This window comes from Aplidium turbinatum, chromosome 1 (genome assembly GCF_918807975.1).
Source record: "Aplidium turbinatum chromosome 1, kaAplTurb1.1, whole genome shotgun sequence".
NCBI lineage: Eukaryota > Metazoa > Chordata > Ascidiacea > Aplousobranchia > Polyclinidae > Aplidium > Aplidium turbinatum.
The window spans coordinates 30,341,798-30,365,273 of record NC_137472.1 but is presented as its reverse complement, the minus strand read 5'-3'; the positions used below and the strand labels follow the sequence as shown (position 1 = coordinate 30,365,273).

At 37.8% G+C, this 23,476-nt stretch overlaps 1 protein-coding gene across 1 annotated transcript; it reads left to right on the top strand.

Moving 5' to 3' along the window:
- The first annotated feature begins 5,517 nt into the window (after positions 1–5,517).
- Positions 5,518–18,048, top strand: LOC145768828 (calmodulin-like). The gene is made up of 6 exons (XM_082580432.1): positions 5,518–5,627; positions 8,558–8,588; positions 9,834–9,949; positions 11,211–11,345; positions 12,386–12,521; positions 16,899–18,048. Exons 1-6 carry the CDS (start codon positions 5,625–5,627, stop codon positions 16,925–16,927), a joined length of 450 nt encoding a protein of 149 aa, XP_082436558.1. The 5' UTR covers positions 5,518–5,624; the 3' UTR covers positions 16,928–18,048.
- Positions 18,049–23,476: the final 5,428 nt, after the last annotated feature.

Here is a 23,476-nt window from a genome sequence, read left to right as displayed (position 1 = left end):
GAGGGATTTGTTAGCTGTGCTTTTGAAGTACGGTATACTAAGTAACAGAACGTGATTTATCTACTTCATTTGTCTACACAAATAAAAATAGTTTCAGTGCAAGGAACTATATCAAGCGTTTTTGCATCTGCTTGGCTCACTACAATCTCAGCCAGTAAATCAACCGTATTCTACATTGGTTTAAGGTCACCAGACGTTGAATCAATTTAAAAAAGGGTTGATTTGCTGTCTGAGATAGAGAAATGCGGTTGTCTTACTTTTAGCGAGTTTGGTGATTGGAATTTTACAGCCCTAGTGCAAGCTGTTAAATTAGTTTGAAAGGGATCATTTGCTTTTGTGTCACAGTGGGCAACGACACATTACTAACAATTCACTCCTTAAAGCGCTTGATCATTTGACTATTACCCTAACCATTTAGCTATGTGATAACACTTTTTTCGAAACTCCCTACAATAAGCTACTATATGACATTACAATGATAAATAATCATGTAGCCTACTCTACGTTTTTTATTCCTCCAGCTCCAAACCGTTATTCCATGAACAAGACTTTTCAAAGAGGCAGTCAGTGACAATTCAGTTTAAGCTACGCAACAAATCAGTGATCTAACGAGTATGGATAAATATTAGTAGGCTAAGTTGAAGAATATGATACAAAAACAGTGTAAAAAGCATCCTTTCGAAGAAAACATTAACAGCAAATCAACCGTTTTTTACATCAATTCAACGTCTGCACACGTTGAATCAATGAAAAAAACGGTTGTACTCCTAACTTTACAAGAGTTATCAGGTGGCTTGGCTACTTTATTATTTTCAAGCCAGTAATGTTTCGCTCGCCTATCACACCAAGGTTTCATTTACCCATAATTCTAGGAGTTACTCAAAAGATTGGCAAGATTTTTTGTAACAAGCATGTTGGAAAAGCAGCAGTAACTTAACTGGACAGACTTCAAAAGAGTGTCCGAATTTCGGAGTGATATTTTACAGACAAACAACTACCAAATGGAGGAGTGTGTCATTGATCAGTTGCCTACAATCATCGTAACTCCGCCAACCGATGAGGATGCGGCTAAGGTACCGTATAGTAACTATCATCATAAAGAAAGGATGGTACTACGTACGCGACATGGAAGCGCTTGATTTGAGATTAACTCGTACACAATTATATCGCGATTGGCAACGCAAAACTATAGATTAGTAACCAACATGTTGCTAATTTAACTTTACGTTGACATACGTCAAACTCTTTAGGCTCACACATATTTTTTTCAGGTCAACTATGAAAGACCTGGAGAACATCAACTATGTTTTATTTGCTGTAGCACGACTTCAGACGATGCAAAATGTAAAGTTGTGAATGTAACAATCTGGACTTCATGGAAAAACATTGCAAGCATTCGACTACAATTATTATCATCCGATTGCTTTTCTGTCACCACACGTAAAATCATTCAGACAAGTTCCTCTGCGTTACCCATAGGTGTCTATCATCAGTCATGTCACAAAAGTTTACCTGTACAGCAGTTAAAAGAACATTTCAACCTAAGGCAGTTGCTTTATCTTCTGCTAAAGTCGCTAAAGTTGAAACAAGATGCAGAAGCTCGCTCCCTAAGTCGGACAAAATAGGTTTATTGAAATGATCCTGCATATTTTGCTGTCGTAAGCGAAAGAAGTACAAAAACAAAGAAGAAAATACCGTTAAGGTCGCAATGATGGATGGATGCGAATCACTTAAGTCAAGAGCAGTGTTTTCTAAAAACGAAAGGAATAAATCACTAATTCGTAGTGGTGTGGACTTAATTACCAAAGAAGCAGAGTATCACAAGTCTTGCCTGGTTCATTTTGATAGAGACTAAAAGCAATCCCCAAACCACCACAAACTGGAATATTCATCTCGCCAAACTCACAACCTTCCTTTCCTAACAATATGCGAATTTGTTGAGGAAGAGATGCAAAGGCCAATGCTATTTTCAATATTATTTAATCTTTACAAAGATGAGTATTTGGTAAATGGAAGATATGATGTTGAGCTATGGTCTAACACCACACAGAACCTTGTGAGGAAAATTTCTCATAAGTTTGGTAAAGCACTAACAATAAGTAGGCAATTTTATTTACACCTCACTTCTCTCCGCCCAAGAAGAAAAATTTGCTCTGATAGGTGATTATAGTGCCAATCAAGATGATCAGATTACTTCTCTTACGATCAGGCACTTCTCTTACGAGGTGAAATATTGACTTGCTTACGAGCTACTCAAAACCAAAACCCCAAATCCAACAATCATAGAGAACTTGAAGGAAATGGCCCCAAAACTTCCCGAATGATTGCAACTCTTCTATACCACGCTATTATGCGGGTTGAAATCCACATTCAGTGATTCTCACACAGACACAATGGAAAGAAAAGTAGAATCAATGTCGTCAGATGCTGTGTATAACGTCAGTCGAGGTCATGTAAAGGCATGGAAGCACACAATACTTGGTTTAAGAGCAATGACAGGTTCCAAGTTAACTTTACAGATACCTAACAGGGAAGGCCACACAATTAACTATAATGATGTGAAAAGTTTAAAGCCGGAATTTGCATACTCCGCTTTAGCACAGGAAGAAAGTAAGAATCACGTTCTGTGGGAGAAGCATCTGATCATATTCAGGAAAGAATGGATAAAGAGTCCATCTTGACATGCAAAATGAAGCCGCTAGATATGTATTGGTTCAGCAAAAGTAGGGATTTTGCAACTCCACTCTATGCTGGTTTCATGAGCAATAACAGAGACAGAGTGGATTGTCTACCGCTACAGTGAATATGTTACATGTACCCAACAACAAGATTACCAACCAACAATGACGTTGTTAAAGGAACACTGATTAGAACGATGAAGGTTGCAACTGAAACTCACCAACAATATGCCGTGGTGACGTATGATGTAGCTGTTGCACACCCCTGGTTGCACAAAAAGCTTACTCCATTCAAGCCGTTGAAGCCCCTCTTTTTGACAATCTCCTCATTATGCTTGGGAATTTCCACATGGATCTTGCATTTTTCGGAGCAGAAGGAACCTTCATAAATGATTGCGGGGTAGAGTCCATATTGTCGGAGTCAAAGATCCTTGCCGGGGGATCATTACAAGGGTTCATTATAGGAAATTTTACAACAGGTGTACTGTGCTCATGTGCACGAAATTGCAGCCAAGGTCATGGAAAGAAAGCTATACGATCGATTCTTGACAACTTTAGATGCAGATGAAATTGACAACTTCTAGCAAGTCATGTCCACTATTCCAACTGACCCTGATAAAGTAGAAGTATGCTTGGCCAATCCAGTCGTCACCGAACATCGGGAAAAGTATGAATAATGCTTTAACAGGTCCATGAATGGAGTGTTTGGTGAAACCTGTCAGTTCTGGACACTATACGTGTTCTTAATAAACCGACTCTATCGAGAAGTGCAGAGATGCGTCAGGATGAACGACGTAAGTGGTTACATGGCTATTGTACCAATACTTCTAGAAATATATTTCGCTCTAAATTGTCTAAATTATGCAAGATGAGGATCGTTGTTCTACAACAAACTAAAAAACGCGGATCCGAAACTGAGGGCTATATAGCCTACTGGATAATGGTGCTTTCTCAGTTAGGCGTAAGTTACCAAAAAGGATTACTCTAGGACGGCAGTCAACCTGTCTTTAGAGCAAACTGCGAATAGGGACGCTGCGTCGCAGGTAAAAGGAATAATTGGCTTTCGGAACTCAATAAGTGCCATAAAAAGATGTTGTGTCACAGTTACACAGAGACGTGCTTCTGCAACAGAGTTAAGATATCTTGCAGGTTTAGAACAAGCCGAAGATGCCGGCATGCCGCGAAACAATTACGCAATCACAGAATTGTTGAAGAAAACGAGCAAATGTCACTATTATGGCTGGTCGAAAACAAACGAAGTTATCATTCCAGGTTGGTTTGAAGGCGCAGCTATACCATCTGAGCTATTTAGTAAATCGGAGGAAAGAAGTGATGAGAATGAATTGAGAGTTGTGATGAACAGTGGAGCGGAGATTCCGACTCGAAAGATGAATCTGACTTGGAATTATTTTTTTAGTCAATGACTCACCACCATTGCCAAACATTTTTTCTTATATAGGCTAGACTGTTCAGTGTTGACGAAAAATTCGGACAAAAACTTTTCAAGTATTAATAGGCCTCCCTTAATTGTGATTGTTATTATTGATCTAACTAACCCTAACCCAAATTGGGTAATTGCTCAATTTGCATCATTTTTATTTTGGTATTCCATTAGTAGTTAAATTGTCTGTTATACGTAATACTTATTTTCTGTTGTGCACACATAAAACAAAACACTTTTTCAAGTTTTTTTGAGCGGCAACTCCTGTCATTGATTTAGCGCAAACCTGGGGGTTGCCTAGGCCTACTTCAGGTCGTCTGTCAGGGGACACCCACCATCAAATTTGTCTGTCACATACATTTTTGTGAAGCTTAACACTCACACATTAATTTTCAATTGGTTTTATCCGGTAACCATTTCAGCTGACCTAGCTCAGTTAGGGGGGTCACCTACTTTAGGTCGTCTGTCAGGGGACACCCACCACCAAATTTGTCTGTCACATACATTTTTGTGAAGCTTAACAGTCACACATTAATTTTCAATTGGTTTTATCCGGTAACTATTTCAGCTGACCTAGCTCAAGTTAGGGGGGTCACCTACTTCAGGTCGTCTGTCAGGGGACACCCACCACCAAATTTGTCTGTCACATATATTTTTGTGAAGCTTAACACTCACACATTAATTTTCAATTGGTTTTATCCGGTAACTATTTCAGCTGACCTAGCTCAAGTTAGGGGGGTCACCTACTTTAGGTCGTCTGTCAGGGGACACCCACCAGAAAATTTGTCTGTCACATATATTTTTGTGAAGCTTAACACTCACCGATTAATAATCAGTTGGTTTTATCCGGTAACTTTTTCAGCTGACCTAGCGCAAATTTTGGGGGGTATAAAACTTGTCTGTCAGAGCCCCCCCACCACCGAAAATGTCTGTCACATACCAGACAATCATTTAGAAACAATTTACTTTACAGCCAACTAAGTTTCAAGCGGTAACTATTTCAGCTGACCTAGCGCATTTTTTGGGCCATGAAAAATGCCCCCCATTCCCATACCCACCACCGGCGGCCCGGCAGACTTCCAGATTATGAGTACCCACATACCACCGGACATCGCTGTATGAATAGAAATTGGTAACTTTTTCACCTAGGGTGGACGTCGCGGGCTCCCGGTCTAATTGCTTTAGAGGGAGAAACATTTGAAAACTTGAAAGCAAAAGAAAAGAATTGTGTAGTTCAGGACAAGTTCCTTTATTGTTTAGTATGAGCATACCTTTTTTCTCCATTACGACTTAAGCTACATAGTAAAGGCCTATTTCAGTTTATAAAATATTAATAAACAGCAATAACTTTCAGAAAAGTCACCTCACTTGATCGATTTGTGTGTAGCTCACGTCCTCAGCAACTGCAACGAAGTATTGTAATATTGTAAAAGGCGTCTTATCGTTCCGCCCAATTTCTCAAGTAGACGTTTCATCAACCAAGGATCTACAAAAACAGAGTTGCCATGGTAAGTAATCTTGTTCTTTCACTTTGCCGAAACGTTGTTATTGCATCGTATGGCGACATACTAAATTTTATTTAAAATGTGTTTTAAAAGTACGCACTTTCTAAATTTAAAATAGCTTGGAAATACAATAACTTGACATAATTTTGCCTTATTGCTAGCCACTATAATTATACAATATACGTTTGCCTTACGTTTATGTCATATCAGAGAGACTGGTTGGTTTAAACCAAACGCGGCCACAGCTTTCCGAACATTGGCTGACTACAGGAGAGCATTTATATTCTCAAACTATGAAAGCTCCAGTAAAGGCTTTATCCAAACAGTTTCGCATATTGGACCTGGTCGATCGTGGAGGTAGAGACATAATAGAGTAGAGTTTTTTTCAGTCGAAATTCTGTTTCTTATAAAAATCAATACGCCTTGTTCAGGTACTGAGCACAATTCTGTGCTGATATTTTCATATTCTTTAAGTTGAAGGTAGGCTTCAGCTGCCTGAAAAAGGTAGCCATGGCTAATACCATTCCAAATACAATAAATACATATTCCATGCCAGTAGCGTTGATAGGGGCGTCCAGGGGGTACTTTTGGACACGGCCCGAAAAATTTAGGGGCTCGGAACCATTTCAAGGTGCCCAAAAAAAAACACCATGTATTCTTTGAACATAATGCGTTTTTCTTAGTAGTGCCTTGATATGGGGCCCGAGAATCTTTTGGGTACCGGGCCCAAAATATCTTCTCAACGTCGCTGTCCCATGCTGGGTGATACAGAATGGAAAAATGTCCTTTCAAAGTGCGCTAGACAAGCGATGAGATAGTGCAGCGAATAAGACGCTAGTGTTTCAATCAAACGATCTTGGTTGCACTCATAGCTGGCTGGTTGTTGAAAACACCGCTTATCTCTACCCAGGGTATAATAAACTGAGTGGGCGTGGTTTTTAAAAGAAAGGAGGCTGAGAGCAAGGGTTGTCCACCTTACTCTCGTCAGTGTCAAGCTCAGAGTAATGAGAACCTCATCAGGTCATCACCCAGTGCGTGGAATCAAGCATGGGGACCAGCTTTGCTTAAACGTACACGCTAGGAGTTGATTTTACGTTGATTGATGTAGTCGTTTCTTTGATAAACATAGCTGATGTTTATTCGTTGGACTATCCGAGCGCTAGGGGAGACTCGGGTAAGTTGGCCCAGCAAAATGAAAAATTGAATTTGTGAGCTAATAACAAAACATATGTTAAAGCGAATGCTATTGAAGAGTAGAGAACTTATCACTCTAGAAGTGGACATATTCTTGCATCAAACCAACATTCTTAGGTATGTAATTTTTCAAGTTTTCCGAAAAAATTAAAATGGACCATCTTGCCCGCCTGTTCAGGTAATTTGGCCCACCATGGAAGGTAAGTTGGCCACCTGGCCAACGTGTTTATCTCTCGGTATAATAAGCAGTGGAAAAGCTCTCTTTCTCCTTAATTTTACTTTCTAATTATTGCTTAGTTTTATACAGGCTACAAGCATACATGCATTGTATGCGTTCATGTACCGGTATGGTTTATAATATAGTCTACTATTATAATGCAGTATTTTACCTCAGTAAACGTTTTTTGCATGAGTACACCAAATAAACTTTCGAAAATAATGAAGGCTGTATCAAATATCATGTAGCTGAAACGGCATGCTTTTATATTCCTAACGATACTGATAGGTAGGACCTTGTTTGCAGTGCAAAATCCATTTTGCATGGGTACCAATATCGAAACATTTTTTAATGTAGGCCTATCTTCAAAGCGGGGTACGTTTTAGACTGTCGCTTGAGAAGTTGTTGCATATTTTTCTTTGACTCACACCATTCTTCAACATCTTTAGCCCTCTTCATACACCTGCTGAGACATATTTTCGCGATTGGTTTTCTTGATCTAATTACTTACCAATATTCTATTATTACAATATGGGTTAGGAATAAGTTGTCGCAATCTATGGCATAAAAACGATGTTAGGAAGTGAATTATTGTTATAGATTGCTGATGTAAAGCGGCGATTTACTTAGTTTGGATACTTGATGCTTCAATCTTGAAAAAATAAGTCATCGTATTAATTAGTCCATTATCATTCTATAGCCTATAATACCTCATGAAGGCATGGTGGCCAACGTACCCACCCACGAAATGGGCCAATTTCCCTGCATGGCAGCCATATTGTAAAAACTAAAATTTATGTCAAATTATCGAGCTTTGAACAACGGCTTCACCGTCAAAGTGAGCCTTAATAACTACCATAGCGTTGCACTCACTAAATCATAACCTTTCTTATATAGCAAGAAAAAACTCACACGACATGTAAAAAATTCTAAAATCCAAAAATTTTAAAAATCACAATTTTTCATACAAAAATCGAGCTCACAAGTTTATACTGCTTGCTAGAGCCTCCCAACCAGGTGATAAGGTAGTTTAAACAGCACTTTTTCGGTATGTGTATGATACGTCACAATAACTATTGTACTTACAAAATTATTTAGAGTGGGCCAACTTGCCCACTGGGCCAACTTACCTGAGTCTCCCCTACTCATGAAAATGGATTATCCTTTGTTGTTTGAAAATTATGGTTCTTTTTAGTTTATGAATTCACAATGAATGTAAAGTTGACCATATTTAAAGGAGTTAATCTTAGTTTTTTATTTTCGGAATGTGTTCAAAGTCGTAGACTACAATCTACATAAAATTTTGGAAATCCAAAGAATTGATTTTCTTAAAAAGTTTTTCAAACCTTAATGGTATTGCTGCGGCATTGCTCACATGCAAGCTATTAAAACTTGCCGTTCAGGTCGGCCTATGCTCATGCTTTTGCGTGTTGAAAATTTTATTTTAGCTGGTTGTCCTGAAACGTAAACGTAGATGGTTGTCATTTAGTATTTAGTCTGCATCATCTTTTTTACTCTGCAGGCAGACCAGCTGAACGAAGAGCAGATTGGTGGCAAGTATATTCATTTTGTATATTTAACAGAATAAAACAAAGTCAAGCACTGTGTTTTATGCAGTGCCTCCTGCCTAAAACGTCACATGATAGAATAGTAATCATTACTCCGAAACGCCTAAAATTTTTAATCCGAAACACCCTTCAAAAACGACAAAAATCCGAATCATCCCGGCTACAAGACTGCCCGCTACGGAACGACGACATGTGTACCACCAACAACTGTGTCTACAAAATCATGCAAAGAAATGCAGGGAACGCTACATAGGCAGCACGATCTACCCACTTCACTCCCGCCTGAAGGAATAGGCCTACCTTAGCTCAGATAAAAGTTCGGTCCTTGATCATCAACAATCTGGGGTGGTAAAAGGATAGACCCTCGGCCCCAGAAGCTCAGACGACGACGAACAGCAGTGCCTCGCCGAACTTGAATTTACAACCACTGCCAGAGAAAACAACGCGGTACAATTGCGCTTCAAAGAGGCCGTTTTCATAAGTAGACAACAGAGCCCAAAGATCAACAACTGTGCCGAAAGGGAAGAACTACGTCATCTAATCTTTTAATGAATTGATTCAACAAAATTTCACTACAATAACGACTAACAACACAGAAACTCAATAGACAAAAGTCAATACAGCAGCCTGAAGCCGAACAAAAGAGACTCATAAAACAACTACTCAAAAAAAATAAATAAAAAAACAACTCACTTACTTTAACACCATTCGTCATAGCACAAAACTAGGGAACTGTGTTCCAAAAGCTCGTGTAATTCGCTATTACTATAGCAAACTTGCAGCATCAGGCTATAACCGGTCGTTGATATGTACATTGTGAATTACAAACAATAAAAGCTATTAATACTACAAAAAGTGCTCAATGCTAAGCAGAAAAGCCAAGCAGAGCGAATTAAATCAAATATAGTTATTACTATCTGAATCCTTAACAGCCTGTTTCACCTACGGATCATCAGAAGGGTCTTATTCAAATAGAATCAGAATATTCAAATATTAATTCTATTTGAATAAGACCCTTCTGATGATCCGTTAAAGGTGAAACAGGCTGTTAAGGATTCAGATAGTAATAACTATATTTGATTACATTGTGAATTAGTAATCATTATTTCAACATTGTGTAGCCTATTGAAGTGAGCTTGTAAAGCCAAATTGACATCCTTGGTTGTCGGTGCACAACTTCCCATAAAAACTGACACCTTCTTTTCTTTTGACGTCTTTAATTTTCTTTAGAATTCAAGGAAGCGTTTTCTCTGTTTGACAAAGATGGGGATGGCACAATCACAACCAAAGAGTTGGGAACAGTGATGAGGTCACTCGGTCAAAATCCAACAGAGGCAGAGCTTCAGGTGAAGTATCATAATTCATCATAATAATATTTAATTGTGTGCCCAACATCGCCGCAGCATAATATGGTCAGCAGGCTACAGACTGCTATAATTACAGATTCAAGACAGCATAAAGCAGCGAATGGACATGCAGTCATCCAGTCAGCTGTTGCTCTTGTTATTTTGACATGCCACAAACAGGCCCGGATTTAGGGGGGGCAGAGGGTGCAGGTGCCCCGGGCCCCCCGACTTTTGAAGGGCCCTCCTACGTGGAAAAAATGTAATTTTGTGGTATTTTTTTCCTTTCAGCCTTTAAAGTTTCTGCAAAATGCTGTGCAGTGCTGGATTAATACTACTGTAGACGTAGAGGTGGTTTTTCGCGCCGTAGGCTTGAAAAAAATTTTTGCACGGGGGCCCCCGATCTAAAAGTGCCCCGGGCCTCCCAACAGCTAAATCCGGCCCTGGCCACAAATTGTCCTGCCGTGACACAACTGCGTGATTTGAAGTAGTGTCGAACTGATGCCCTATTGAGCGTCGCGTAAACCTTTTCACCACTAGCGGACATGTTTTTTAAAGCTTAACTCATAAAAAAGAAGCAGAAGAAAATCAATAATTTATTAAAAAGTAGGCTAACATTATTTTATGCAAAAATCAAATTTATCTCAATTTAGTGAAAATTCAATAGCCGCTCTAGCCTTACAAGAGAGTGACTTCGATTGTGTGATTACTGATCGAAATCGATCAATGATGCCTCTAAAGCTGGAAAATTTCCACTGGAGTATCTCCAATGGAGATTCCTTGTGAGAGACAAAATTATATTTTTGCAAAGATGTTTGCTCCGATTAAGTTTGCTTACTCAATCAATATTTATAGCAATCGTTTATAACTTCTTATAGAAATGGTTTTCGATGTAAGCCTACGATGCATTAATCCCGCGGAGTGTAGACAATTAAATCTTTCAACTCTTTCTTGTTTTTACTTCGTCATTCTTGTTTTACCAATAGAGGTTATTGTGTTCAATTTCACGCACGTCTATCCCCTTTTGTTTTTGCGCATGACTGCAAATAATAGCGAGACAATGAAGTAATCTTCCTTGGATGCTTGCCATGCTATTGATTGTTATCAAAATTGGATGACGTAAACATTGAAGACAGCTGATCATTTATTGTCAAGTAAATAGTTTCTCACCATTTGTGTTATAATTCTAAATGTGCTGTTAAATATATTGCCACTCAACAATCATCGATAATGGTCTATATTTAACTTTATGTTGCTCGTTCAGGACATGATTAATGAGGTTGATGCTGATGGCAATGGAACGATAGATTTTCCTGAATTTCTTACAATGATGGCAAGAAAAATGAAAGACACAGATTCCGAAGAAGAAATCCGAGAAGCATTTAGAGTGTTTGACAAAGTTAGTACATACGCTCGTAGCATCGAATAGTAATTTAATAAGGGGATGTGGGTTTTTGTAAAGTCATTAAGACTCCAATCGAATAAAAATGGAAGACGCCATACTTGAATTTCACACTTGTTTGGGATCATCAGTGGTACATACTCATGTGTCTTAATATAAGTTCGATTCTTCCTCGAGACACATAGGCATGTACCACTGATAATCTCAAACAAGGGTGAAACTCGTATGGTGTCTTTCATTTTCGTTCGATCTGGACATTGTTTGATTTAATTGCTACACATTTAGGCGTAACTTTTCAATCGAGGTTTCATACAAAGCTATAGGCTACTATGCTTTCATCACTGTTCTTATGAAGAGTAGCGTTGACAAGGGATATATAGAGGTATTTTTGGACAGGTGCTCTGGATAATTTTAGGGGCCCGAAACCTATTTAGGCTCGGTAACTTAAAAGAAGACCGTGTAGGCCATTCTTTAGATAGACCTATAATGCATTTCCATCTAATCCATTGTTATTGGAAAACTCCTGGTTTAAAGAAGAAAATTGCTGGTATCGAGCCAAAATTATCCTCGCAACCACTGCCTCTGCAAGCAATTGTTCTTGATTGGAGTAGCAGGTAAACGTCCTATCTAGACGACCAAACTAAGAACTTTTTGATTATTGATTTTCACAAAAGAGACATCTTTAGACTAACCGTGGTTCAAAAATGAAACATTTCACCATCGCCACAATGTCCTGAGCGTCTGTTGTACAAGCTGATCTGGACTATTCCGATTGGTCTAACGGTGTTACAAGTTTTTTGATATCAAATGCAAAATGAGGTTAAGTATATAGTCATCAACTTTCCGTACAAAAAATATATGATTGCAAATAATTTAAGGTAATGATTGTATTCTTTCCATTTTTTTTTAAAGGTAGTCCTATGTTGAGATGTAATAGCCTTAAAAGTATCGATCAGGCATTGTCAGCAAAGTGGCATAGTCTATAAAACGATCGATATCTTAATGTAACTTATAGATTGTGCTCAAATTGATTTCAGGACGGCAATGGCTTCATATCCGCAGCTGAACTTCGACATGTCATGACTAATCTTGGCGAAAAATTAACTGATGAAGAAGTTGACGAAATGATTAGAGAAGCTGATATAGACGGAGATGGCCAAGTGAACTATGAAGGTCAGTACATTCAGGAATTACCGATTTATTGCTTTTGCATGTTTTTCAGAACCTTCTGATGATCCGTGTAGGTGAAACAGGCTGTTAAGGCTTTAGATAGTAATAACTATATTTGATTTAATTCGCTCTGCTTTGCTTTTTTTGCTTAGCATTGAGCACTTTTTGTAGTATTAATAGTATTCATTGTTTTAAGTGTGAAATGTATTTTCACAAAAAAAAAACACAGTTTGTGATATACGTTCTATGAACATCGCATTTCTTACTATTTTGTTTTTGGTAAACTTCTCACAGCCTAAATTTCCTATGAAGCCACTTGGAAACCATATAATGCAAATGTGGAATCCACATCAGTTGAAATGTTTTCTTTCTACTTGAAAGAAATTCTCCAGACAACGTGAAGTCCGCGTTATTGTTTCGCTTTCTTTTCAACGTGGCATCAGTGTTACAAAACTAATTTGTCACGCAAATGTCATGTCAACTGATAGGTCACAGATGGTGCAGGGATTTTGGTATTTACGCAAGTTTCACGTTAGTTTAACACTTGACCAACCTTTACTTTATCAAGTTTGTTTTATAGTGGTATTTTCGTTGCTTTGTAAAGATAGCTTGAAGCTGGCGCTGAGAAACATTGATGTATACTTGATATGTACCTTACTTTACAACGTGTGCTTGAACGAATCACTGTAAAGCTGCGTTATTAAAACGTTGATTTAAAAGTGATATAGACGTCACACAAGCACCACCACCGCATCGTTGGTTGTCTTGAAGAAAGATACAGCAAAAAAAACTTTGTGACACAATTGATGTTTAATAGGTTTTGATGTTCGGTCCTGCAAAGTTTTGCTTGTCGTCTATTTCATGAAAGTTACTCTATCTATTTCTAGTCTGACGTGATGCATGACAGGTGTGCCTGTGGTGATGTCACAGAATAAAACCAGCATTGCTTGATCTTTCCGTTCTTTCGTTTACATCAGTGGTTCTCAACGGGGGCGGTACCGCCCCCCGGGGGGGGGGCGTTTTGATTTTGCAGGGGGGCGGTATGATTACTTCGGCTTAAGGGGGGGGGGGCGTTTTGATTATTAGGGGGCATTCTAGTTTAACTCATCTACCGGAAGACTACCGCCCAGCGTAACGATTTCGTCAAAGAGCTCGTATCTTCATGGTAGCATTTCCTACCTCATACCTGGTGGAAAAGGGATTCAGCTGTGTTGTTCTGCTACATAACAAACAGCGAAACCCACTTGACATATCCAATTATCCATAAAAGGTGATTTTCGAATCTTTCTCACTGGCTTTACACCGGTTGCGAAGAGACTGGCACTTTCTCACCAAGCCCAAGGTTCACACTGACTACCAGTAGGCCTATAGGCTACTGTTTTCATGCTCGCAAATATATATTTGCTTTTCATCAATCTCTAAAACCCTTACAGCCTGTTTCACCCTAAAAGGGGGATCATCAAAAGGTCCTTATTCTAATAGAAATATAATTCTATTTCAATAAGGACCTTCTGATAATCCCCCTTTTAAGGTAAATCAGGCTGTAAGGGTTTTAGAGACTGGTAACTAGCCTATATTTGATGTAATTCGCTCTGCTTGGCTTTTTGCTTGGCATTGAGCACTTTTTGTAGTATTTATTGTTTATATATTCGCATTTCGTAGTTAATCGTTTTTGTTGGGGGGCGGTAACATTTTCCAGTTCATGAAGGGGCGCGTTGGGCCAAAAAAGGTTGAGAAACACTGGTTTACATCATAATGAGTTTATCTAATTGAGCTATCGGAGTCGATAGCTCCATGGGCTTATAAACTTTCATGATCAGTGTTGATAGGTTCTACTGTAGCCTACAATTACCACTGTAATAGCTCCCAATGACGTAGCCACTTTTGAAAGATGAGATTTAAAAAACTTTGCTTGCTGAAAATAACTGTCTTGTGATTGTATTACAATTAACTTTAATGAAACCAAGTTCCGATTACTTATAAATCGTAATGATTTTTTGCTGTCAGGGATGTTTGCTATTGACATTAATTGTAATGAAAACCAAATTAATTTCGATATTAAAAACCGCAATTTAATAAGGTCTACACAAAGAATTTTAGTATGGTCATGAATTTAGAAAACCAAAGAAAGGTGATGTGGAGGTTGGGTTGCGTTGATTTATGTTGTAGTTATACAGCAGGACAAAGCACTGCATTGAGCGAATAGATCTCATCTTATAGTATTCTTCTTTGTGTACTATGCCCGATCCAGGTTTATGCATAGTTCTTTCCTATGGTATACTACTGTGACTTTTTTCCCTATCTGTCAGCAGAAGCTGATCGCTCCCGATCACTTACATTACTTAGACGGGCAATCCATGTCTTTCACTATAATAAAGTATACCGTTATAAGTTGCAAAAAACGCAATTTGGCAACAACGTAGAAATCGATTGGTAATTAGGCCCATAAGCCGAAGTCTATTGTTCACCGCTCTATTGTTTCCACGGTGGTCCGCCGATATTCATCATTTAATTACTGCTGTTGACTGAACTGGCGCCCTGTTTAGAGAAATACTCTAATAAAGCTTTTTTAGTCCTGAGAACCTGACTCCCACAAATTGTCTGCTTGAAGCAACAGCTTCAGCTTTTTTAATGAAGAAAATGAGGTCGAAGACCGAAGAAGTGAAGATGCTATAAGATTATAATAGCGAAATGCATGTTTAATTTAAACTATAATTAATTTTTGTTAAGAAACATTCTGATTGTAATTTTTTACAACAGTAACCGATCACTCAGTAATTAGCTATTACGATTAATGAGGATGAATGGATATTTGTTGGAAAACCCAGATAGAATAATTTGAAATACATTTTATACTATTTTATTTAATAATACCTTGTGTTCAAATTGTAGGATCATGCAACTCGAGTGCAATGCATCAAAAATTTATGACTTGGTTCTGCGACTTTAATTACACGACGTTGGTTAACCATTAGGCGCTTGTAATAAAATCGCTTTAATTGTTGCATTCTTGACTGTTACAAAAACGTTTCGCGTTTACTGATGTTTTCAAAATGTTTTGTTGAAAGATTTCTGTTTTGCAGTGTTTATTTAACATTTGGTTTGTATGTTGTAAATGAATGTTAAGATAAATGCACAAAGTCGTGAACGCTAATTTGGTCTTCGCTCTTTTTCTCGTCACTGTGCCATGCAATGACCCAGCAACAAATTGTCTGCAGACGTTGAATCAATGTAAAAAACGACTGACTTGTTGTCTGGGAACATACGTGCGAGCCAACACTGCTGCAATGTTGATACAATCAGCTTATCTTTTTTCTCGGAGCCCTGACAGGAATATTTGTATAGCACACCCTGTGAACAAACTAACAGTTAATGCAACTTTAATGGCTCTAAAAGTCTAGATGGAAAAAATAGTAACAATATGAATATTTCAACAACTTTCTTCATTAAGAAAACGCACTAAAGAAATTGCATTTGCTGTTTTGCTGCTTCATGCGCGGTCTTCGTCGTTTGAGCGTTGTTACTGTTTAGGAAACATTGAAAGTGTCGCATCAACTTCCTGCTCAGACTCATATCGGTTTGAAAGTTTTGATTGAGAAAGCTACATTGTATTCACGTGAAAATCGTTCGGTAACCAAATATAAATCATATACTGTCTCACTTTAATGAACACTCATTTGGTTAGCGCGTCACTTCTGGAACGAAAAAGCTTCAAGATCAAACTGCGCTAGTTCGACTCTCGGGGTGTGCGCTTGAACAACGCACGTTAAGGACTGCTCTCCGTTCGGCGGCATTTATTGGATGGAATAATTTCCCGGCAACAAGACTTCAACAATCGGAAACTTCACTCTGTCAATCTCGGTGACCGGGCCTGCGTCAGTGATTCAAAGCCTCTACAAGTGTGCGAAACTGCCAGGATTAAGCTCTACAAGAAGCTTTCCCAGTCCGAGGATAAAGATTCAAATCAATCAATCAATATAACGTCGACACAGCAAGGCTTGCAGTAGGACAAATTTATTTAAACCGACAGCTGTTATGTTAATTATAAGATGATAGATGCAAAAGTGGATCTGAAAATAGGGGGATAGTTACGACAAAGCAACACTTGTGGCAATAATCGATGCAAATTGTTAAGGTCAAAGGTGCAAATGTGTTCGTAATGGCTTTATGGGGAGGGTTTGTCCAATGTCCAGATAACATTTTGACAAAATTTTGGGTATTTTGGTTTGATGATTTTTGTAACCCAATAATCCTAAAACTATAGGTCCATAGGATACAACCGCGAAGACATTGAGTTGACATTTATGTAAACTTTGTGCACATTGATCCTTGCTGAGTTATTTAAACTTTTGTGTAATTTCTTGATTCTTGTGCTTTCAGAATTTGTCAACATGATGACAGCGAAATGACGTGGCATTGCTTCAATGTCATGCTCCACTGCACAGACGACGCTGATACTTAACATTACGTCTCTAAAAGGTGACGGACTGTGAAAAAACACAGAATGCGTACATGTCTTGATTTTAGGTTAAGATTGTTTCGGCCTGTGCTGCTCTTTGTGTAGACCCACTATGAATGTACCTACTATTTGTAGAACCGTCATTTAACGTAAAAATAAATTTCACTACATTTCTAATATTGCATTTTCCCACGTGCGAAAAATGAGTGAAACTTTGTCTGAGGACATGCAGGCTATTTGGTTTTCTTTTTCTTATGAAACGTTAAAACAACGGTTTTGTAACCTTTTCAAATGAAGTTAATGTTGGGTGTAGTAATCCGTCCGTTTTGTTTTCGACAACATACGTACAAGAAACTGTCTTCAAGGTTTATAGACTAGGCCTACAGTTTCATTAATGAAGGTTAATGCAATTCCTCAGCACTATTTTTAGAACGGGGTAATATTTTCTTTTGATATAACTTATGCATAGGCTATGTAGATCAGGTAAATCAAACCTGAGTTTCGCGAAGATGACCTTGTGAGGATAGTTTTAAATATCTTGAAGCTTAGATGATAATCTTGGATGAGACAAACTTGTAAAAACCTATTTATAGAACTAAAGATCTATTCAATTATATTTATTGTTTTCTAACTTTAGTCCAAACCGCCCCATGGCGACAAACAAAATTGTGAAGTGGCCTGCGCTATGAAAATGGTTTTGTTTCAATAAAATCTATTAAAAGTTCAAGTATTAAAAACGTTTTTAAGTGAAAGTACTCACTAAAAAAGCATGAATCGTTCTTCATTATTTGTCAACTTTGCCCTTTGTCAAGTAGGTTATTATCACTCAAAAAGAAATCAGCGATGTTATTTTAAGTTACTACAATATGTTGTACAAGTCGACACGTTGTTTTCATGGCTTGCATCTATTTTGTCCAGCAGATTGAAAGGATTATTTTTTAACGCCAAAAATGTGCAAAAAGACTTTCCGCACATTAATCTTCATCGTACATGTTGTGTTTGATAACAATAATTGTCTGTGATTATATTGTAATTCAACGAGTTTGTGCATCTACAAAAATATACACTTGTGTATGTGTACCCACTCGCGTGATGTCAATGCCAGAAGAACATACAAGGGAAATGTCATTCGTAGCGAATCTACGTGAAAGGTCATTTCTTTTTTATTCTACAATCTAAGGTTTAACTGAAGATGTGACTTCTTGTTCACAGCTCACCTTGAAAGAAGCTCTTTACGTGACAGCCCAAAGAAATAAACTGATCTATAAAATTGTGAAAAATAGGCTTATTGACTTTTGGCTTTAACCTTGGAACAAGAGGTTAAATTGTTGGCTCTTCTGTCAATGAAAAGATGTGTGAATGTAATGGATAAGTCGCAATATTGAAGTGAAAAATTCAGGCTGCTGAAAAAGCTAATGTCATTGATTCATTTTATCAATTAGCGTCTTCACTCCATTCTTTTAGTTGTATGATAAATCTAACTTGCTAGAAAGCATAAAGAAAGCATAATAGCTACCTGTCGACAATCGGAAATTTCGCTTTGTTGAATTTGATGACCGGGTTACGTCGATAGTTCAAAGCCAGGCCCGGATTTAGGGGGGGGGCAGGTGCCCCGGGCCCCCCGACTTTTGAAGGGCCCCCCTACGTGGAAAAAATGTGATTTTGTGTTATTTTTTCTTCCTTTCAGCCTTTGAAGTTTCTGCAAAATGCTGTGCAGTGCTGGATTGATGCTACTATGGACGCAGAGGTGGTTTTTTGCGCCTTAGGCGCGAAAATTTTTTTTGCAGGGGGGCCCCCCGATCTAAAAGTGCCCCGGGCCCCCCATCAGCTAAATCCGGCCCTGTTCAAAGCAGCTACAAGTAATATACGCAACTGCCAGATTCTCGAAGAAGTTTTATCAGTCCGAGGGTAAAACTCCTGCAGTCGATTAATCAGTAAGTAAAATTGTATCCGACAACCCACCACGGAAAGTCCCCTGAAATTTGGCTGTATAGAGTTAACTACAAACCTTTGAAAGTTTGTGGTTAAGTTCTACAGTAGTGTTCGAATAGCGTCTTCTGCCTTTGTGACCAGATAATGTGCTTGTATTTGAAAGATTTTGCTCACAGAGATAATCGGTGAATTTTAAAACGAAGAAAAATGCATATCAAAGCTTTGTATTTCTGTTCGCCTGCAGGAGCATCATCTTAACTATAAAATTGATGGAATTCGTTCAACTGTCGTACTGCACTGAAATTGTTTCGCTTTATTTAGAATCTGCATCTTTCCGTAGCCTGTACAATTTTTATTCACGTGCGGCATATGCAGTAGCTCCCATTTGTTTGTTTGCACACTCATTGCCTGCAAGGATACAGATGGTGACGTTTGCAGCTTTCATATCGTTGCCCATCTGGAACCAAAACGTATCGATGCCTTAGCGCCACGTCGTGATAGGAGTTATTTTAGCTTGAGAAAGATGAGGGTCCTCAATATCCAGATTTCTGTTTGAGATGGTCACAGTGCAGAACAAAATAAAAGAAGAGGTAAAATCTTTAAGTAGCCTAATACAATGATTAAACATAAAGAATGTCTTTTAAATGCAAGAAAACAAACTCTTTATTTTAAATTGAAGCGTGAGTAGATTCAGCACGTAAAATATACAGCTTACTCTGAAAAAAGTTATTTCTCTGTTTTCGATCGCCCCCTTGCCTGGATTCGCCACTGAGATCAAGTAATTGATTAAAGGTCTAGCCTACTTATCTTCGGTCTAAGAATGCCCATACAGCCATCGAACCACCGGTCCAAAGCAGATCACTGAGAATATAATAGGTTGGTCTGATCTGAGTGATGAAATGTCCTCGAAGTCTGTAGCCTACTTGAGGTGTTGAAAGTAAACTATACTGCATGGACTGGTGGAGGGAAAGAGCACGTTGTGTTTCTTGCATGGTGAAATCCGAGAAACAATGCAACCAGAATCCAACCTAAACGTGCATGCAAAAATGTAAATGACAAAAATACATCTAGTGATTCGGCAATTTGACAATACTTGTTCGATAACCAAGAATGTGCTTTGAACATTACACTTGAAATGTTTTCAATTCTTGCTAAACGACGTTCTTCGTTCCACCATGGTTCCACCTTGCAGCACTGGAAGCAATTCTTATAAGAACTCTGGATCCAGTCTAATGCCCTCATAAGAAACTCATTTTTGCTTTAAAGTTCCTTTGTTAATTTGAATTCTTCTGATTGACCAAATTTACATTTCGCTTTTCTTTTACTACAAAACCTTCATCACAATTAGGTTTATTTTATTTTGACGTTAGCTCCTGAAGAGAATCAGACAAAAATCTGCAGCTTCGAGCTACGTGCAATCTTGTACTCGCAGTTTTCAAATTTTGTACCACCAATCAACTCTTCAAAGATAGATATGAAGGGAAAAGTTAGCTTTCTTCTTGTCCACTCAAACGGCTATCGGCAAACAAAAGCAAGGAAACGTCAATAAAATAGACAAATAAAACTTAACAACCAGACGGCATTTGACATAAGTTAATATCATGAATATAAAGTAAAAATTACAAAACTTTTTGGCCATACTCATGTCAAACCTTTTCTAGGAACCAACTGACTTGTTCAAACAATAAACCATCCCTGGAGTCTTTTAAAATTGTACGTAAATGCTTCACCGAATTTAATAATGAAATCAATAATAATAATGTTATGGTTTTATTTATTGTCGCTCTACAACAGCTAAGGTCTTTTAGCGACAGGGCTCATTTTTAATTTGTATCAGGTTTACGATGTTATCACATTATTACCCGACTCATTCTCACTGCGCTATGCAGAATAGAACACAATCGGTACCGTTTTTAACCCTTTGCTTTTCAACGTTTTTTTGGAAGTTAACTGCTCAAGGGGGGGCCATTTTTGGATCAAATTCAATCAGCTGTTACGTGTTATCCGCTTGTGCTATTTCAACAAAAGTTGGACTGGTGTAAAAGCAAATCATTTGTCTATAAGTTTGAAAAGTCATTATTTTAAAATTTTATATGTTAAACTTGATATTTCAATTTTTGCAAAGGTACCCAAAAACGACAATTTTGATTTAACTTGCCGCTATTTAATTACCGTGCTAATCCGATTTCATGCAAACTTCTGAATAACAAAGAGCTCGATCGAACGCACGAAGTGTGTGTGCGGTGTGCCGAATCATTGCATTGATTAGAATTTACGACTTGCGAGCAAATCTTATTGTAATCTACTCACTGATTCTAAAATAGTTACAATCAGAGTAACATTGTTACACGAATTTGAAAAAAACAAAACTGCGTTTGTTGTCTTACATTTTTATCCTAAACTACAGTAATGCATTCCGAAACTCATGGCTAGCTTCTAGTTTTATGGAACCAAATTTCTCATAAGTAGCCTAACACCTTAGCCTGCTTGAATAGCTGTTTACATCTTCGTTTGTGTATTTTATGTCTACAATTGAGTTTGTAGTATGAATATTTTTAGTAGAGAGAAGACAATTGAACAAGTTGTTGAAATTATCTGAAATTTCTAAGTTCAAATTAGGTGCTTTTGAAATTGTGGATTTGTGTCAAGTCGCAACACAAATATCATGCAGGCCACATCATAAGTCATTTCGCTTACGGGTGTTTATAAACATGACTCATAAATTACATCCACAAAAAATACAGCATTTACATCAACAAAGCTAAGTTCGAAGCTCACTTTTTATTGAAGATTGTGTCAATCAATTTGAAATAACATTTTTAGTCCGCTAGCGTCGAAACAATACAACAGCGAATTGAGGAACATGCGTAAACAAAGGAAATGTGAAATAACCCACAGTCAGCAAATCTACATAAATTTAACGTTTACAAAATATTGAATCAATGTAAAAGGACTGGATTGCTGGCTGGGTCCTTATTGTTTGAAGCACAAAAATACGCGTAAAGGCGACAACATCAGCAAGGCAGCGATTATGTTTCTGGCCAAAAAAAAAAATTAACTTTTGACTTCAAAGATAAAAATGATTATAACGAAGCTTCAAAGTTTGTCGTAAAAAATATTTCAGAGATACAATAAACATAATCATTTTGTGCCAGATTGTGAGAAGACTTCCAAGATTCTTTCCAAACATTTGCATGATTGCAAATTATTTTCTATAACTTTATATTGCCAAAAAATGGCTTCTTTGTTGACACAACGTGGCTACAATTCTATAAAAAATTCTTAGGCCTACTACATTGAAGTAATGAAATTTTTTTTGCGATTTTGCTGATGACGTTTTACAATATCCGAGAAGTAAAAAGTAATAATGATGAATTATTTTACAAAACCGTGGTTTGCAAGCGCTTTACAAAAAATTGTTGGGGAAAAATTTACTATTAGACGTAAAATGTTTGTAAAAGAAAATTGTCGGTTTACGTATTTATAATGTTTATTGCGCTGTTATCGAATTATAAACTGCCTGTATTGTCTACCTTTGTGGTTGCCGGCCAGCTTAGACCAGCATGCAAACTACGCGTTTTTGGTATTTGCATCGTGTTATGATTCTCGAAAATTTCCCACAAGGTCTTTATTTTCATCGTGATATTTTTGTGCCTTTTCTGTCCTAAACTTGAAGTCATTGTGAAGCACAATCCACATCGGTTTTTAGACTCAGTCTTCATTGAAAATCTTTTGTGTGGTGCATCATTTCAAGTAGTGTCTTCCCCTAAGCTGTTACACAAACCGCCTAGAACCAGGTTGATTATTATGTATCTTACAGCCGTTGAGAGCCCGTTATTGTATGTGTGGAATTATTACTGTAGATGTCGGACTAAATTCATGCCAAAGTCGAGCAAATTCTGCTTTCGGGATCCTTGCCGTTATTTACTGTATTTTTTGTTGATAAGTTTAGGCAGCATTTTTACAAGATAAATGAAGACATCGGTATTGTTCGTCACTTAGATTTAGTTTTCTCAGCATTGTTTATTCATTCTTTGATCCACTAGTTTGTCTCACTTTTGGTATAATCGGATCGTTTATAAATGGCGGGTCTTCACAATAGCCGGCCTCTTATGCTGTACATTGGCGCAACGTATTCAGATGTTGAATCAATGATCAAGAAAGCTGATTTGTTTTTTGTCTAATGTGACGCCTAAACTTATGCCTTGTCTACATTACAAAATATTTTGTAATGTACATGAGGCATTATCATCTTTATTTTGCGCTCTTTGGAACAACACACAGTGCACGGTGAAACAAAAATGCAGGACATAAGAACAAGTAGGCGACATAAAGCAGGGAAGGGACGCCATCGAGTTAGCTGCTACGTGTAAATGGAGCCTATCTCATAATTTTGAGTGTATCTCACAATTACTGTTTGCAAAAACGCTATTTCTCCGGCTTCTCCCAAAAGCATTTGCAGTCATACATTTCCGCAATTGCAATGCTTGTCAATGAGAGTATTTCCATAGAACGTTTATTTCGAAACCAGGTTTTCGTGCCTTTACCCAAGATTTCTTATTGTAAC